General features: G+C 44.2%; 2 protein-coding genes and 1 long non-coding RNA gene across 6 annotated transcripts in view; 2 read left to right on the forward strand and 1 right to left on the reverse strand.

Moving 5' to 3' along the window:
• GAS6 (growth arrest specific 6) overlaps positions 1 to 1,993 on the forward strand; it is a 45,731-nt gene extending 43,738 nt beyond the window's left edge. For both annotated transcript variants that reach the window (XM_081858171.1, XM_081858170.1), the window contains one exon: positions 1,385 to 1,993. In XM_081858171.1, coding sequence (XP_081714297.1) covers positions 1,385 to 1,536 — 152 coding nt within the window. In that variant the 3' untranslated portion in view covers positions 1,537 to 1,993. The remainder of the gene's footprint in view (positions 1 to 1,384) is intronic.
• On the forward strand, positions 233 to 1,349 carry LOC309339977. The gene is made up of 2 exons (XR_014155721.1): positions 233 to 329; positions 473 to 1,349. It is a non-coding gene; the product is annotated as an uncharacterized lncRNA (long non-coding RNA).
• Positions 1,994 to 3,452: 1,459 nt separating the features above from the next.
• TMEM255B (transmembrane protein 255B) overlaps positions 3,453 to 18,754 on the reverse strand; it is a 63,286-nt gene continuing 47,984 nt past the window's right edge. For all 3 annotated transcript variants that reach the window (XM_081858292.1, XM_081858291.1, XM_081858293.1), the window contains 5 exons: positions 11,981 to 12,061; positions 11,082 to 11,167; positions 9,529 to 9,688; positions 6,005 to 6,148; positions 3,453 to 4,859 (listed from right to left, as the gene is read on the reverse strand). In XM_081858292.1, coding sequence (XP_081714418.1) covers positions 4,695 to 4,859; positions 6,005 to 6,148; positions 9,529 to 9,688; positions 11,082 to 11,167; positions 11,981 to 12,061 — 636 coding nt within the window. In that variant the 3' untranslated portion in view covers positions 3,453 to 4,694. The remainder of the gene's footprint in view (positions 4,860 to 6,004; positions 6,149 to 9,528; positions 9,689 to 11,081; positions 11,168 to 11,980; positions 12,062 to 18,754) is intronic.

The raw sequence follows: 18,754 nt of genomic DNA on the forward strand, positions 1-18,754 counted from the left end.
AACACAGCTGTGATCAAAGGTGTATGACAGATATATTATCTTAAACATCTCTAGAGCAGCTTGCCTTCCCGCCTTTTACTAAAAAAAATATTATTTGGCTGATTCCCAATAATAGTAAAGAAAATATTTCCATAGCCTATATGCATGTTCTGTGCCTGACAGGGTGGTCATCCCTCTATCAAACAGCACTAGGCACATAGAAGTCATTTGCTAAATCTTTATCTGGGTTCCTGTACTCCTCTGCCTGCATCCTCACCACACAATGCTACATGTGCACTTAAAGGTAAAGGGACCCCTGACTGTTAGGTCCAGTCGTGAACGACTCCAGGGTTGCAGCACTCGTCTCGCTTTACTGGCTGAGGGAGCTGGCATACAGCTTCCGGGTCATGTCGCCAGCATGACTAAGACACTTCTGGTGAACCAGAGCAGTGCACAGAAACGTGCTTTCGAACTGCTAGGTTGGCAGGAGCAGGGACCGAGCAACGAGAGCTCACCCCGTCACGGGGATTCGAACCACCGACCTTCTGATCGGCAAGTCCTAGGCTCTGTGGTTTAGACCACAGCGCCACCCGCGTCCCTACATGTGCACTTAGCCACCATCTATTGGAATAAGTGCCCACTTCCACCATGGAGCCCAAGGTGGTGTATATGTAGTTCCCCTGCAGTTTCCCATCCTGGCACTGACCAGCCACAAACCTGCTTAGCTTTAGGAAGGTGGAGACCTCATGCTCCTTTGGACCATACCCCAAGCCCTGGGAACACATCTATACCTTCAGATAACATCAGCCAGCTTGTGCTGAGCTGTAGATAATTCAAAACTGAATGGCAAGCGGGATGAGAACATCTTCCACAGAATGAGATTATCAGATAATTACACTGCATCAGAAGTCGCCTCTGTCCTAAATTATGTAATGGTTAACCCAGACCTTTTGTCTAGGAGTTAAGTTACAAGGGGGAGCTTTTTCCAGGCAGAACCCTAAGCTGTTATCAGTGCAGATAGTCCCGAGGGGAAAAGACCTGCAGGCTAAACTTGCCTTGGTGCCAAAACTTATCTTACAATTGAACAGAAGACCTTGGAAAGGAAGACAAGAACAAAATTCAAGAAAGAGAAGAAGCAGTGAAACACTACATCCCGGAACAATTTCTAATTCTTTGTATGCAGAAACAAGTTCCTTCTGCGAAAGCTTCCCTGAATTTTGCAGTTTAGCTGTTCCCGTAGCCTGTGTTAGTCATAGCCCCACGTACAGCTTAGAATGTTAAATGGAAAAAAGAATGTTTTGTTTTAGAATTAACAAGAATAAGGAACTTGGTGGTAACCTTTATTGAATATGTTTTCCTTCTCTTTTTTTTTTTTTTAAAAAAAACACCAAAACAAAACATACAGATGTTCCTGTCACTTCAACTCCAGTCACCGCTTTCTACCGTGGCTGCATGACAGTGAAAGTTAACAAGCAAGCTGTGGATCTAGATGAAGCTGTCTACAAGTCCAATGACATCACATCTCATTCTTGTCCTCCAATAGAGACTGGTCAATAGATGCCACTGCAACACACACAAACGTTTTATATTCAGAAAAGTCCCATTTCAATGCTTTCCTTTATATATATAAATATATAAATATAAATATAAATAAGATATAAATTATTCAGACTTCCAGCACTGCGTGTATAGTTCTCTTGAACACTGAAGTTATGTAGGAGCTACTGAAACTCGTGTGTCAGATTAATTATTGAAATATTTCTTCGCTTGGGAGGGTTTCAAAGATGTAATATATTTGTAAATAGTTGAGAAAACTGATATTAATAACCCAAAGCTGCAAATTATTGCCGAAGGTGAGTTGTTAAGAGGCAGGTCATACCTGCCATGTGGCAACTGGTAATATATTCTGAGTGGACTGGAAGATTAAAAAATAGTTCTGTATTTTTTTATTACCAAATGCTGCTTACTGACTTAATGAAATATGAAAGAATAAAATATAAGAACTTTTTTTGGACTTTGCTGAAGCAATGATGGTCTGTGTTCTAGTTGGAATTTTACTTTATTCATGTTGATTTGGAGCAATATTAGGGTTTTATATCAAAGCTTGGTTACTTTGTTGGCTGATGATGTTCGGCAACTAGGTTGTGTCTTTTTCTAATGAATCTAGGCAGAAAAACTTGTCTGAGGCTTTTTTAAAAAGCAAAGAGTGATAGCAGTTATTGGGGGAAGACGGACTTTTAAGAACACATGAGCAATGGAGCTGTTGGCATTTAAACCAGAAGCAAGTGCTATCAATCATGGCAGAATAGATCACTACAAACTGGAACTGCCTCTATATGTTGCAGGAGTGGTTGTTGTTTTGTTGTTGTTTGTGTGGGGTGGGAATATTTTGCTCTCTTGCATTAAGGCCTTTGGGTGGTGCTAGTCTGTTATGAAATAGTTTGCTTCACTTTATGTATTCTCTAGCACATCCATATGCACAATGTTTGGTATGTTATACTCTCCCCAGTGGAAATGACAAGGCTTTTCCTCCCACTTAGGAGTATTGGAGACAGATGGTTTGCATTTTCAGCATGGGTGCAGAAATAGCAGTGGAATAGAGCACTTTATCCCTCCCCCACCCTCTCGCTACATGCAAAACTTCTACATATGGAGCATGGAGAGTAAAGACTTCTTCTTATCCCCACTGCCTGCCCTCTCTCCTCTAGCTGTTATGGTCTATCACACAAACTCTCTTCTGTAGTGAGGTAAGTATGGAACAGGGGTACAGGGTCCCTATGCACCATGACACTGGGGGTGGCTGCTGTGCCCTAGGCAGCAAAATATCTTGGGCTGGCCCTGGCCCTTATTCCCCTTTTAATGCGCACCCCACTTGCTTCCAATTCGCTCATAGTTAGGGATAGGTAAGAAATTCAGTTTGGTTTGTGTTTTAATGTGAGCATATCTTCCCCAAATTAGCAATTCTTTGAATTTTATGTTACAGCTCCCCAACCAAAAAAAAGTGTGCATTTCCTTTCTTTACATTGAATTCTGAATTTCTCATTAAAAAATCCCATTTATTATATTTGCCCGTTCTATTCCATCAACCATATGGAACCTGTGGCTGTCCAGATATATGTTGCCTGTGGTTGATGGGAGTTGGAGTCCCATGTCATCTCAAGGGCCACAGGTTCCACATCCCTGGTATAAACAGCCTCCATGTGCTACTTGCTTTCTGGTCCTCTTTCCTCCTCTCTGTTCCCAAGTTTTCTTCACCATTATCCTCCACCCACCCCGCTGTCTCATTCTACATAATGTGAAAAACTCTAAGCTAGAAATGGGTAGCCTGTGGACTCCATCCTGAAACCAAAGCCACTCCCTGTCTCATTCCAAACCTCTGCCAAAGGTTGCTTCCCTGTAAATAGCAACAGAAGCTTTTACTACAGCCCCCCTTTTGTTATGTGCCAACATTAAATACTGCATCGCTTGTTGAATCTGTAGCATATGGAAAAGATAACTTTATTTTTAGTAGTAGTAACTACTGCACAGTACAACTGTTGAGACAAGAGAATAAATCCAAATATTTTAAAATACTTTGCTCCTTCAGTATATTTTAACCCTTTGGGAAAAACAGTTCATATTAAATTATGATATTTAATCTCATCTATAACATGCATAGACTAAAAGTACAAATATATTACACACAATCTATTTTATTGTAAAATAACCGTCACAATCTTTTGGAAGACCTATCCACCCAAAAGAAAATATTAATGCTATGAAAGAAAGATAAAAGTATCTTTCCCTTTTAGATTCTAAACTGGAGGTAAAACCAACTATTATGAATAAGGAAATAAAACCAAGAAGCCAGAGTTTTGCAGCTTTGTGAAGTGGTTTACATACAAAGTGGCTTTGCCACTGCGCAGTGAACTGCTGCTGCACATGCAGCTCAGATGTGTATCTGCATAGCTATTCTCTCTGGGTAGAGATGGACATCCCCTTGCAATATAAAGGCTGTTTATTTGCATCTAGTATCTTGGGCCACCAAGCACACAACGCCTGCATTCAGACATAACCAGGACAAATCTAAGTAAGCTTCTAGTTCATGTGTCCCCATATAATCAGTATGACTGTGAGAAGGATATAAAAAACTTGCTTCTGTGTCTGACAAATCATAGTAGTGTTACGTGCAATTGCAAACAAACCGTGGTTAGTCTTAACTGTGGCTTTTGGGGGGCCATGATTAAGATTAACCATACTTTAGGGTTCAGACAACACTAAATCATGTTAACTGGAAATGGAAACAAAAGCATAAACTTCTCATTGCAGCTGCATTAGAAGAGGATGAGGAATGTCACGAACCCAAGGCTCACCTAATTCATTTCCGTTATGATAAACCAGATTTATCATTAATATCCAAATGCAGGCTGTGTGTGGCTACCTAGATCTTAGCTCTGTTTTAAAAATAATAGTTGCTTTGTAGGTGCAGGGGGGTGCATGTTAGTTTAAAAGGTAGGTTGAAAAGGACTGCATGCAATATTTGACTGATCGATCTACTGTCTGTTATGCCTGCCTGTTTTGCAATCATTATCTTCTTAACATGTTATTTGGATTTAAAGCTGATAAATAACATGCCACACAATATGACACTCCTGAAAGACCACTAGCTAGTTAGCACACATTTCTGCCAAGGCTTTTGTTTTTAAACCTGCTACCTGTTGATATTGGTGTCTTGGCTATGGTACGTACGGTGGAGGCTTTTCACCTGACAGGAAATATGGTGTATATAATGGAGGAGCATTGGGAGGCAAGCCATAGTTAGAGCTGGACTGAGATGGTGGCTGAGTGTCGTCGGATAAAGAAATATCGGTAGATGATGCTGTTGGGAAATTGTTGGTAGGCTGTAGCAAAACAAAAGGTTTTCAGTGATTAGCTGCTAACCGGACTTCAAAAGAGCATTAGGCATATATATAAACATATGTAAAAAAACAACAACCTAAAAACTCATCACTTATACATAATTGCGGCAATATACCGTATTTTTCCATGTAGAAGTAGGTTTTTTTACTTTAAAATTATGTGGAAAACTGTGGGTCATCTTATACACGGTGCAATCTCCCCCCTATTTTCTTAAATTGGAGTCCCTAAAAATAGGGGGCATCTTATACATGGGGACGTCTTATAAACAGAAGAATACAGAAAACACCAGGGGTAGGCAACCTAAGGCCCGTGGGCCGGATGCAGCCCAATCGCCTTCTCAATCCGGCCCATGGACAGTCTGGGAATCCGTGTGTTTTTACATGAGCAGAATGTGTGCTTTTATTTAAATTGCATCTCTGGGTTATTTGTGGGGCATAGGAATTCGTTCATCCCCCCCCCCCCCAAAAAAAAATATAGCCTGGACCACCACATGGTCTGAGGGACAGTGGACCGGCCCACAGCTGAAAAAGGTTGCTGACCCCTGGTATACACAGAGAGACTCACAATGGGATAGCCCAATTAGTAGATCCCTGCATTGCAGGGGGATGGGCTCTATGACCTCTGTGGTCCCTTTCAACACTATGATTCTATGGCCTAATTCACCACTGATTACGAGGGGAAATTGTGGCCCTCCAACATTGAGCTCCAGTTCCCATCACCCTCAATCAGCATGGTTGAGTGGTCAGGGTTGATGGGAGTTGTGCTCAGCAATTTCTAGAGGGCCACAGGTTCCCTATCACTGCTGTGTACACCCAGCCACACACAAATTGTTGGCTCGTATGTCATTCCTGCAGCTCTGGCTTGTCTTTCCAATTTTGATTCTGTGTTCTCAGCAGAGCACCTGCGACACTGGCCATATAACATATTAAATTGTAGTAGAAACAAACAATATAACACTTGATTTGTGAAGAATTATTTTAAAAGTGCTGAAAACTACTTTCAGCGCTAGTCTGATACATATCACCCCCACCCCCACACAAACATCCGCCACGAGCACAGTCTAGCAGCGCCGTAACGGTGCATTTGATTTACAGTTAAAGGAAATGGAACTCTTCCTCTACTATACCTGAAGGGGTAAATGGTAGGAAGCATAATGAGGAACAGTTGCTGCAGAAGGGCAAAACCCAGCATACGTCAGAATCTGCTGAGCTGGATTGTAAAGAATCTGTGGTGGAGGGCCAGAGCTGAAGGCAATTTGTGAGAGAGGCACCTGTGGAAGACAGCTAGATCAGTTCATTTTGCTTATGCCCCATGTTTAAGTTTTATATTCATTAACTACTTCTTCCATATCCATTGAATGACACCTTCATAAACAGCATGATATAAGTTGAGGCAAAATGCTATTCCACACCTGCAGATTGGGGAACAGAAGACTTTTTTACAAGATAAAACTCCCATCTCTTCCTTTTACCTTGTTGTCGTTGTTTAATCGTGTCCCAACACTTCGTGACCCCATGGACCAGAGCACACCAGGCACTCCTGTCCTCCACCACCTCCCACACCTTTTACCTTAGAAAAATGTCAAAACACTTTGGTGCCAAACCTGCTTTTATTTGTTCCTTGCAAAACACTTTTAAGGAAGGGGAGCTGAGTCAGTCACACCCCCTGCTTGACGCACTAGAATGCATTGTGTCCCCTGTCCAACTTTCAACGTAGACCAGAATGTGTGTATTAGGAATAGCTTTCCACTTTTACACATTTCAAGGAGCACGCAGCTGCCAGTGTAAGGAAAATGCCTTTCCCTGAAGGACTACAAATAGTTATAAAAATGTCGCTGTGGAAGTCCAAATGCACCTGTGGAACAAATGCTCCAAGCTCCTCTTTTTAAAAGGTAGGTATGTTGGTTGGGGGAAATTATTTCACTGAGTATTCTCTCTATTTTGTCTGACTGCTGTGACTACCCAACAAAAGCAACCCGGTAGCAGAATACAGTGCAAATGGTAACACACCAAATTCAACATTTTTTCAGAGACCACACACTAGTCAAGAGTGCTTGAGATGGGAAGGAAGCATAGTGGGGCTTCCTGTAAATAGTTTTTTTCAAATGTGCTTTGAGTGTTATGATTCCTCCACAGTAAGACCCCAGGCCAGCGTAAAGGCCACCCCTTCTTCAACCTCTCAATGTCAAATTTTCAAAGAACATGCAGCAATTTTTTAATCATGTGCACAGTTTTTAACTATCATGCCAAGCTACCTCCTCATAAATTCAAGAGCCATTTTTAAGAGCTTTAGGGGACAATGACATTTAGAAGAACAGTTCCATTTCCCCTCACTTATTCTTACTTCCCTGCATTCTTGTTGGATGTGTCAAATCTATTAGCAGTTTACTTCACACAAACAAACGTGGAAATCCAGAAGCAAAGTAGATACCAGGAATTTAGCCTGGAGGGCACCAAGAAACCATTTGTCTGTACTTTTCACTCGCTTGTGTAATACAACTGACACCATTTATTTCCTTGCCATTTGCTTTGGGACTTGAATGCTAACCTCAACGAGATCTCTAACAATACTTTGGCATGCAAACTTCAAATTAAAAAATGGTTACGATTCTCTTTGTGGCCTGAAGAGCAGGAAGGCACCATGACAAAATATGCATTGTGGGAAACTGCAATTGCTCCCTATTAACAACTTAAGTAGGATTTGGAAATAGCACTGTTTGGACCTTGTGCCAGTCGTCTCCAGCTGGATTGTATTCATAAAAACCAAATCCAGGAATAAGGATTTGAAACTCTAAAAAGATTTACTGGTTCAAATTGCCTTCCTTTAATTGCCTGACATTAAACTACAAGATGGCAAATGTTAGCTCAACGTGAAACTTTACACTACGTGATATTTGGTGCGTACACAGGTCCTCCAAATTCAGTGTGACTTTCAAAGGTGCTGGCATATTCAGGCATCATCCTCGGCTAACAGATGCATGGAAATCCAACATGAGCACAGCAAGCAGAGAACTAAGGAAGTTCTATTTATCCTGCATGTGGTTTCCATCCTAAAGATTACTGTTCCAACCAATATTTTCAGGCATCTAGGTCACAAAAGAACATGTATGCCTTAAACGAATAATTTAGAAAGCGTCTGCCTGTCTTTTGAGGAATCAAGAGCATCTCGGAGAGTAATGTATCAATCAGCTGCATGAAATGCAGATATGCAGCTTGGGGGAGACTAAACCAAGACAACTTTTGTCATTAAATAAGTACAAAAAATGGCAAAGTGCAAAAAAATCCTGCACGAAATTGGGTTGCTTAAATCCATGGGATTTCAAGGCCTCAGTGCACAGAGCAGCTCTGGGCATTCAGTATCAGTGGGCTGCTGAACATGTATGTACCCAAATCCCAACTTGAACCCATCATCTGTGGTGTAAATGCCGGCATAGACAGATTTTGGGCAATGAAATCAGCCATTTGAGGGGGGAGGGGTGGGAAGGCTGGGTCCGGCAGTCCAAAAATAATTATGGCCCCCCCCCAAAAAAAACCCTTACTGCTGCAGCACTCATGAAACCATAACGATAAAAGCAATCTTTACCAAGCTGGTGTCCTGCAGACATTTCTTGCTACAACTCTTGGCTTAGGGGGGTTGTAGTCCTAAACATCTGGGGGGCATCAGGTTGAAGAAGGCTGCTTTAAGACTTAGGAACTGTATGTGCAGTTCCTCATGCAGCTAGAAATCTGCTTGTGCAGGGCACCTTTGATGTGTCAAGGTGCCGATATGCTAGCCTTCAGGTGTTCTAACAACATGGGAGCAGAGCTGTACGAAATATCACGACCCCTGATGCTACATGTGTCAAGAAGTCCCTGCCTCACCCCTGGTGTCTGCAAGTTTGGACAGATGTTTGCAGTGCAAACATCTATAAGGGTGGGGACTTCACACATACAGCTGCACAGGCAAAGACTTCCAGACACCCTGGAATCTCTGGGTAAACCTAGCACTCTACACCTAGCACCTCCAAACATTATTTTTATTACTTGCCCTTTCACATAAAGTTCTAGGCTAGGCTGCAACAACATCAAAATACAAGATGTCAGGGACTGTCTGGACACTGAGGGGTGGTGGCTGAATTTTGATGAGTGGGCACTGGGAGAAGGGATCTGTGATCTGGAAGAGACATTAACAGCCAGGAGACAAGAGGCAGAAGCAGGAGAAGCTGTAGGATTGGAGAGTGGAGAACATGTGCAAGAGAAAGGAGAGAGAGGTCAGGCTGGTGTAAAGTCAAGGGCTTCCACATCTTCTCCTGCTGTCCCCACCTCTCCTGCTCTACTGCCTCCCACAGGACCAGGGGAGGATTGAACAGGGAGGAACAGAAACAGGTTACACGCAGGCATAGTCTTTCTGCTGCTCATCCACAGCTCGGGTCTCTCTGCTACTCCTAGGTGTGCACCTGATAAGGCAGTTACAGCAACAGCCGAGGCACCTTGGTCTGGGGGACATGCCTTTTCCTAACTTGTAAATGTATTTTTGACAATATAAGAGTTAGTCCCCTCCCTCCAGACATTCCTTGTGCAATAGCCCCAGCCACATGTTCTGCATGGAAGGCCGAGGCCTACTGCGTAGACTCCCATCGGTATAAAATGCCTCTAGCATTTTGAGACTTACCACATCTTTAAATGCCCCAAGTATGGCTGCTGTGACTATGCCAAGAAACAACCCGATGATGTTCAAGACAGTGGAGGACCAGAGCAACCGGTACAAGTGGACTACATCCTGACAGCTGTTCACGCCAAGGAACTCGTAATAGCTGGTAGAGTGTTCTGAGCTGGTGAGAAGGGGGAGGGAAGAACATCACATCAGCAGCAATTTACAAAAAGAAAACCCAGAGCACATCTGTGTGGACTTTTGCACACAGGTGTCCCAGAGTGCACCTACTTTTCCCTTCGTCCTCTCATTCAAACAATGAAAAACTGATGGCATTTCTGATATACAAAATATAGCAGTTTGCCAGACATTGTGATGGAAGGAATTTTCCAATGTGTACTACTTCTGGAGGGTGGCTAGATTTTTTTTTTAATGGCTGTGTTTAGGTATAGGGTAGACTAGAAATTGAGGGGGGGGGGAATGAAAAAAAATGTCTGAAAGCCATCCTAATGTTTGCATCTGAGCAGCAAGTGGCCCAAAAAAGCAAAGAGAGTAACCTAAGTAAATTCTGGATAGAAAGCATACAAAGCAATTAATGCCACTGTTTGTGCAGGCAGAATGAATCTAATAATAATAATAATAATAATAATAATAATAATAATAGTAATAATAATAATAATAATAATAATAAATTTATACCCCACCCATCTGGATGAGTTTCCCCAGCTACTCTGGGCGGCTCTCAATTGAGTGTTAAAAACAATACAGCATTAAATATTAAAAACTTCCCTAAAGAGGGCTGCCTTCAGATGTCTTTTTAAAATAGGATAGCTGCTTATTTCCTTGACATCTGATAGGAGGGTGTTCCACAGGTTGGGCGCCACTACCGAGAAGGCCCTCTGTCTATTAGTGACAAAATCTACAAGCTACTTTCCAACTGGGCTCCCCTTCTGCCCACTCCACTTTGGTCTCTCGCAATAACATGGCATTTTCTTCCACAAGTGCTAACATGCATATTAGCAAGGGAGGGTGTTTTGGGTCAAGGAAATAAAAAACTATCTTGACTTTTAGAAGAAATCTAAAGTCAGCCCTGCATAGGGAAGTTTTAAATGTTTGAAGTCTTACTGTGTTTTAATTTGTTGGAAGTCACCCAGAGTGGTTGGAGTAACCCAGTCAGATGAGTGGAATAATAATAATCACAGGGGGAAAACCTAATCATTTGCCCATTCCCCACTGAACTTGTGTTTAATAGCAGATCATCAGAACAGGAGTAAAAGAGGCCTGGCTGATGTATTCTACTGCGTCATTCATTCTGAGTGGGTTTGTACTAGAGAGCCAGGTAATGCTACTGAGAAGCATGGTTTCTCCCCAGATTTTATGACTAACATTATAAGCACATGCCTGGCTGAAAAAGCAAATGAATAGCCTCCTCCTATAATAGTGACTTTTGCAGGAAGATACGTGTCTGCTTTATAAGACTACAGATTGCAGCATCCATTGGGTTACAAAAGATTGTGGCTGAAGAGGCTCAGACTGACAGAAGTCCTCCAAACCTGCTGTCCACAGGTACTTACTTTTCACAATTGTACAAATCGCAGCAGTAGCATGTGTTACTCTTCACTTTCAGCTGACACTTGCTGTTTAAGGTGTAACATGTCACCTGAAGAAAGAGGAGGTAGCAAATCTTCATTTGGGAGACTTGAAGTTCTGTCCCCTAAGTTTACACCATGCACTGTGGTCAGAAATTAGAAGTGTGCTTCGCCCTGATCTATCAAGGAGCTGTTTTGGAAACAAATCCCCATGTGCAAGATGGCTGCTCAAAACCCCTTCAACTTCGTTAGGTAGCCTTGTTCTGTTTTATTTTACAGAATTCATCTTTCCTTGGGGCCGATTTTGTTTCTGTTCCTTGTCCTGCTTGCAAAACAATAGATGGGCCTTTTGTTCAGAACTTGCCAATATATATACGCTCAGCATAAAACATACAGTAACACAGACCAAAAACAATATGTATTCAGTGTAAGGTTTTAGTCAAAAGTCCATTTGCCCACAACTGCTCCTGTACTTGGCTGCAGAACCGCAACCCAAAATAAATCTGAATACGAAATGCAGACATTGTTGGACCGTGTCAGACTATTACACTGTGGAGTTGTAGTTTGGGGCCAGTATAAACCTATTAACTTGAACTTGGGTATATATGACAATATGCCACTCAGTAAAAAAGAGAAAGAAGAAAAAAAAAGAGTTATGTCTAAGGAATGCATTCCAAGGGACCATTAAGCAACAAGAATGGAATGAGAATAGCTTTGATTCCAAAGAAAATATTCTTGTTACAAATATGATAGTGTGTTTTAAGTCTGGAAAATAAATCCATAGTGGCTGAGTGCTTTGACTGCAAAACACTTATACTCCTAGTCATCTTGGAAGTGGCTTTCCCCATTCATAAAGCTACAAAAACTACACTATAATAGCTTACCTCGGTCTGGTAAACATCATATAAGAATCCAACTCCACTTGAATAATACTGGCACCGTTTATTATATAAAGGCCTGGGTTCCTGCAAAAAAAGATAAAAAAGATAAGGCTTTGAGATACATTATTGCAATTATCTCCAGACAAACTGCATCAATTTTGTAAAGTTGTTAAGTCCATTTAGGTAATTAGATAGCCAAGGAACACTTTGCCACATGTTTCCTTTCTAACACACAATTGTTGGCTTGGAAGCAAGACATAAGTGGTTATGTTCAGCAAGGAGGGTAATGTGTGTTGGGAAAATATAATTATCCTTACTGATGCATATGCAAGGCTTGAGTCTACCCTGGTGGCAATTCATACACTGCAATTTCGAAGGTTTAAGTTATAGAAATAAACATTTAGATAGGATCTCCTAAAACAATTCCTAATATCAAGAGCAGTTGGGCAGTAATGAAAACTAGTTCCCGTTAGGATTATCCTACTCTCATGTAGGACCCTGGTAGAGACACATGCCCGACTGGCATGTTCTCTCCCTCCTGGTCGTTCAGGAGCTTCAAAAGCTTTCTTCAGGCCAAACATCACAGCGACTGATACCAAGAGGCATCAACACGCTTACAATCCTGCAAAGTATTTGCAGTTTGCATAACAGAACTCAGTAGTACAGCATTTTGGCTAATCTACTTTATTTACATATAATACACTCGGAACGTTCTGCTTTAGCTCCTTCCTCTTTCTCATCAGACAGCAAAGAGAGAAAGAAACAAAGGACAATAGCCCCATTTCACGGAACACAGTAACATCAAAACATCCTGTCTCCATCACTTCCCACACTGTGGAATGAAAACATACACCGTCAGATGATCTTCGTAGACAGCTGGATCGAGGCGGGTTGGGGCTGCTGATTCTTCTAGATCTGTCAGCAGCTTTCGACATGGTTGATCATGAACTTCTGGACCACCGCCTTGCTGTCGTGGGGATCCAGGGCGCAGTCCTTCAATGGCTGCGCTCGTTTCTCTCTGGTCGGGGACAGAGGGTGGCGCTTGGGGGGGAATTGTCATCGCGCCACTCCTTGGTGTGTGGAGTACCTCAGGGTGCGATACTCTCCCCGATGCTTTTCAACATCTTTATGCGCCCCCTCGCCCAGCTTGTCCGGAGTTTTGGGCTGGGCTGCCATCAGTATGCCGATGACACCCAAATCTATCTGTTGATGGATGGCCATCCTGACTCGGCCCCAGACACACTGACCAGATGTTTGGAAGCTGTGGCTGGATGGTTATGTGGGAGCCGGTTGAAGCTAAATCCTTCGAAGACAGAGGTCCTGTGGCTGGGACGGGACGATATGGGATTGGGGGGGCAACTCCCATCTCTTGCGGGGGCGCAATTAATGCCAGCACCATCCGTTAAGAGTTTGGGTGTAATCTTCGACACCTCCCTCTCCCTGGAGGTGCAGATTGCAGCTATAACAAAGGCGGCATTTTTCCATCTCCGCCAAGCTAAGCAGTTGGCTCCTTACCTCTCTCGCCCTGACCTAGCCACTGTGATCCACGCGACGGTCACCTCCAGACTGGATTATTGTAACTCGCTCTACGTGGGGCTGCCCTTGAGACTGAACCAGAAACTCCAGCGGGTGCAGAATGCTGCAGCGAGACTCCTTACGGGGTCTTCGCTGCGAGATCACATTCACCTGGTGCTATACCAGCTGCACTGGCTCCCGGTGGAGTACAGGATCAGGTTTAAGGTGCTGGTTTTAACCTTTAAAGCCCTATACGGCCTAGGACCCTCGTACCTACGGGACCGCCTCTCCTGGTATGCCCCACAGAGAAACTTACGGTCTTCAAATAAAAACATCTTGAAGGTCCTAGGCCACAGAGAAGTTAGGCTGGCCTCAACTAGAGCCAGGGCTTTTTCGGCTGTGGCTCCGACCTGGTGGAACACTCTGTCACAAGAGACTAGGGCCCTGCGGGACTTGACATCTTTCCGCAGGGCCTGCAAGACAGAGCTGTTCCGCCAGGCCTTTGGCCAGGGCACAGCCTGACTCCCTCCCTTGGCAATCTTCACGGAGCTCTGGCCCAATGGTGGCCAGTGGCTTGAATTTAATTAATTTTATAATGAATGATTTTAGAGTGTTGTTTGTGCTGTACTTTTGTACTGTTTTATTGTTGTTAGCCGCCCTGAGCCTGGCTTCAGCTGGGGAGGGCGGGATATAAATAAAACTTATTATTATTATTATTATTATTATTATTATTATTGTTGTTGTTGTTGTTGTTATTATTATTATTTGATAGACAACAATCTCATGACTGCAAACACGGAGCAAGAATTCTAACGGTTCCTACTTGTCATCCTCCAAACCATAGTCAGGAATATTGGGAATAAAGTCTGTGCTTGGGCATTCCCTCCTCTTTTCTCCAGTTACATGCTTAACGAATACTTTGTTTGATCAAAGTTCTTGTGCATTCAGGAGCAATGCAGGATCCAAGCACAGACTCAAGACTGCAAGCCTGAGACGCCACAGCGGCGGCAAGGATTTTATTAGCACAGAAGTGGAAATCTCCCGAAATACCTTCGATTAGAGACTGGCAAGAGAAAGTGTTTCAATATATAGAACTGGCGAGTTTAACACAAAGAATTAGGCACCATAATATGGTTAAATTAAAAAATGAGTGGAACAAATTTCTAAATTATATTGAGATTAATCTGGGAATTAACAATATATCAGTAGACAGTAGTTAACACTTACGACGTTTAGAGTTACTGTCAGAACAACTGCAGAAATTGTATAAGATTATGTAATCCCAAAACTGAGATGGATGGAGGTCCTGTTTTTTTTCTTTTCTTTCTTTTTTTCTTTTTATATATTTTGTTTTTTTGGCTGTCCTTGTTTCTGTAAATGTAATTGTATCTGTACCCCTTTTTTTGGGATGTATGTTTTTTTAAAAAAGTTTGTTTAATAAAGATATTCAAAAAAAAAAGACTGCAAGCCTGAGGTTGTGCAGACACCCTGCATGGCAGCGTGCATTCAGTGATGGAGGCAGGCACCTTTTGAGTGTGCTGTGCACACGCCATCCCCATGTCATCTTTGACCCACACTAACTTTGAGTCTAAAGGAGCAGTTATAATCCATTTTGTGCCAGGAATGTATGTTTGACTTGTCTATGAATGAAATAGGCAAACAGGAAGCAGTACAGTAACTTAGCTGCTGCTTTATACTGATACATATTATTTGTGATTCGAGGACCCGATCCCCGCTTGGGGGAATGAAGACACGTGGACACAGTATATTAGGTTGATGGGCAAGAAAAGGCCACAACTTTATTGATTACAGCATGTGAGAAGGTATTGGCTTAGGCATTGGACCACAGCAAATTTGACTCCACCCACTCGGAGAGGGGTAAGTCTGATGAGGGGTTAACCACCAGTAGGGGGAGCCTGTTGATGCAAATACAACTATAAGCTCTCCCCTGATGTCACCGGGGGTCGTGCCATGGCCCCCCGCCACACAGGGCATCGGACAGGATCCACGACCACCAGATTCCTTTAACAGAATACTCATAAGTGAAGGGGTAGGCGATGGCCACACCCTGCCCTTCCACACACCAACAACACATACCAATGCCTAACTGCCAAATACCAAGAAAGTTGTGATGATTGCTATGAGGTAGGCGAAAAAAACCAAGAGGCCGGTGCCAATTTGCCAATTGGAAAAAAATATGGGTCCATGGGAAGGTCGAGCAAGAAGCCCTAAAGGGAGTGGTGGGTGGGTGACTCGTGGAAAATCTGAAGCGCAATGGCGGGGAGAGCTGGCGCGGCCGCATTTGAGCGGCTAAACCACGCCCCCTGCGGTGGCACCCAATTGGGTGCCCAACTGGGAGGCGTGGTGCACCAGCGATGATGAGAGGGCAGGGGGCAGAATGCCCCCTGCGTGATGCGGGAATCGTCTCCCGTTCACAATTCCTCCCCTCCAGAAGGAGGAGAGGCTTTATATATCAAGATACAACATACTAGTTTCCAGCACCTTTCAAAAGACTGTTTTTTTAAAAAAGATCTGTGGAAACACTAATTGAGGAGAGAGGAATAGAAAACACAATTGCACACTAGTTTAAAACATACCCACTTGTGGGTACAGACAACGCAGAGAGTAGCTGCTGCTTTAGATGAAGGTGTGTACAACCGCAAACATCTATGTACAAAATAACACTGGGGGGAAATTACCCCTGTGCATTTCAGAGTCTATGTGTGAACCCAGCATGAGTCTTCAGGAAAAGTAGGATATCTCAAACCAGTTTTTCAATTACAGTCAAATCAACTTTGTTCCCCACCAAGCACTCTATCTTATCTTGTTACACACACAAACCATGCAGAATTTGGTCACTGTGCCACAAACCATGCTTAAAGTTGTTGCTTTTGGTGGTTAGCTTAAATTCAAGCTTAACTCTGTGAATCAAACTTGCAGAGATTCCAAACTAGATTACTGTTTTTAAAAATCAGTGTGGGAAGCTTTGCTTGGCCATCAATGATCTCAAAATACATTGCACAAATGATTATGGACTAGACTAGACTAATTGGAGCTTTCTAACAAACCCCTTCCCCCAGATAAGGAATCAAAATGCGGCGAAACCTGATTTTACTTTAAGTAGCTCATAAATCACATGGAATCACACCCCTTACCCTGAGTAATACATACAGTGCATATCTATAGGCATTATAATTGCTTAACAGCAGCAAGGTGAAATGGACCAAATCTAATGGAAAAGTGAAATGGACCAAATCTAAAAGCTAGGAAAATACTGCTATTGAATTGTCTATAAAGAACTCACTGGACAGCTTTATTTGCTAACTGCTGTCCAACACATGCTACGTCCACAAATCATTTATTTCAGCGTGTGCGTAAGTAGAATATCTCATATACTGTATCATCAAAACTCACATAGACACCCACAGTAATGACCACAAGCCTTCCACAACCTGCAGAATAGTGCAAGAGAATCTCGCTTCATGTCATTGCCCTGCAATGATAAATGTCCAAGACCTCTGTGCTGGGAGAGTTTTCAAGAGCCCCCAGTATTCATTTGTGTATAGACTTAGGTCAAAATCCTGATTGCTGAGTTATATACAAGGGTCTCTGATCCTCTGACATAGATCCATAATAACAACTGGGATCCACCACTAGAACATGTAGTGATGGTTGGCCGTCTGAACAGCTCTAAAAGGGGATTTGACCAATTCATGACTGATATGGCTTTCAGAGACTACTAGTCATGTTCAGCAACCCCTGAACATCAGTTCAGAATGATAGACTCCTACTGCACTTACATTCTGCTTGTCAGCTTCCCATGGGCATCTAGTTGGCAACTGTGAGAACAGAATGCTGAACTACTTTTTTAAAGTTACAGATAGGTAGCCGTGTTGGTCTGCCATAGTCAAAACAAAATAAAAAAATTCCTTCCAGTAGCACCTTAAAGACCAACTAAGTTAGTTCTAGGTATGAGCTTTCGTGTGCATGCACACTTCTTCAGATACACTGAGACAGAAGTCACCAGACCCTTCTATATAGTGAGAAGGTGGGGAGGGGTATTACAGTGGTGCCCCGCAAGACGAACGCCTCGCAAGACGGAAAACCCGCTAGACGAAAGGGTTTTCCGTTTTGGAGGCGCTTCGCAAGACGAATTTCCCTATGGGCTTGCTTCGCAAGACGACAGCCCATTGGGAAATCTCCAGGACAGTGGGGAAGCGCAGCTCGTCTTCCCCGCTGTCCTCGGACCTCCTCCGAAGCCTGGCGGCGGGGCGGGGACACCTCCTCCCGCCGCCGGGCTTCGGAAGGATGCCCCGATGCCGGGCGGCGAGGCGGGAACGCCTCCCCCCGCCGCCCGGCATCAGAACGATGTCCCGAAGCCGAGCGGCGGGGCGGGAAAGTCTCCCCCCACCGCCCGGCATCAGAACGATGTCCCGAAGCCGAGCGGCCGGGCGGGAAAGTCTCCCCCCGCCGCCCGGCATCGGAACGATGTCCCGAAGCCGAGCGGCGGGGCGGGAAAGTCTCCCCCCGCCGCCCGGCATCGGAACGATGTCCCGAAGCCGAGCGGCGGGGCGGGAACGCCTCCCCCCGCCGCCCGGCTTCGGGGCGGGAAAGCCTCCCCCCGCCGCCCGGCTTCGGGGCATCGTCCCGATGCCGGGCGGCGGGGCAGGAACGCCTCCCCCCGCCGCCCGGCTTCGGGGCATCGTCCCGATGCTGGGCGGCGGGGCGAGAAAGCCTCCCCCCGCCGCCTGGCATCGGAATGATGTCCCGAAGCCGGGCGGCGGGGCAGCGAAGCCTGGGCGCGCTGGCAACTCTCCACAAGGAGCGCTCCCGCTGCTTGCGGAGAGGTCCGCGAAGCCTGTCCTGGACCTCTTCTGAAGGCAGGCGGGGGGCAAAAGTCTTTGTCCCCCCTGCTTGCCTTCCCAGGGGCTTTTAAATCGCCCGGACAGCGGAGAAGTCCTCCGCTGTCCCGGGCGATTTTAAAATGCCGCCCGCCAGAAGAGGTCGGGGGAAGGCGGTTTCCATAGGAACGCATTAATTGATTTTCAATGCATTCCTATGGAAAACCGTGCATCGCAAGACGAAAAACTCGCAAGACGAAGAGACTTGCGGAACGAATTAATTTCGTCTTGCGAGGCACCACTGTACTCAGAAGGGTGGTGGGAATGGGTGATTGGCAGGTAGCTGTGATGAGCCTGTTGACGACTCTTAACGACTGCAATAGGTCTTACAGGAAAAAGCAAGGGGTGAGAAGGTGAAAAA

This window comes from Podarcis erhardii (assembly GCF_964252035.2).
Source record: "Podarcis erhardii genome assembly, chromosome: 4".
NCBI lineage: Eukaryota > Metazoa > Chordata > Lepidosauria > Squamata > Lacertidae > Podarcis > Podarcis erhardii.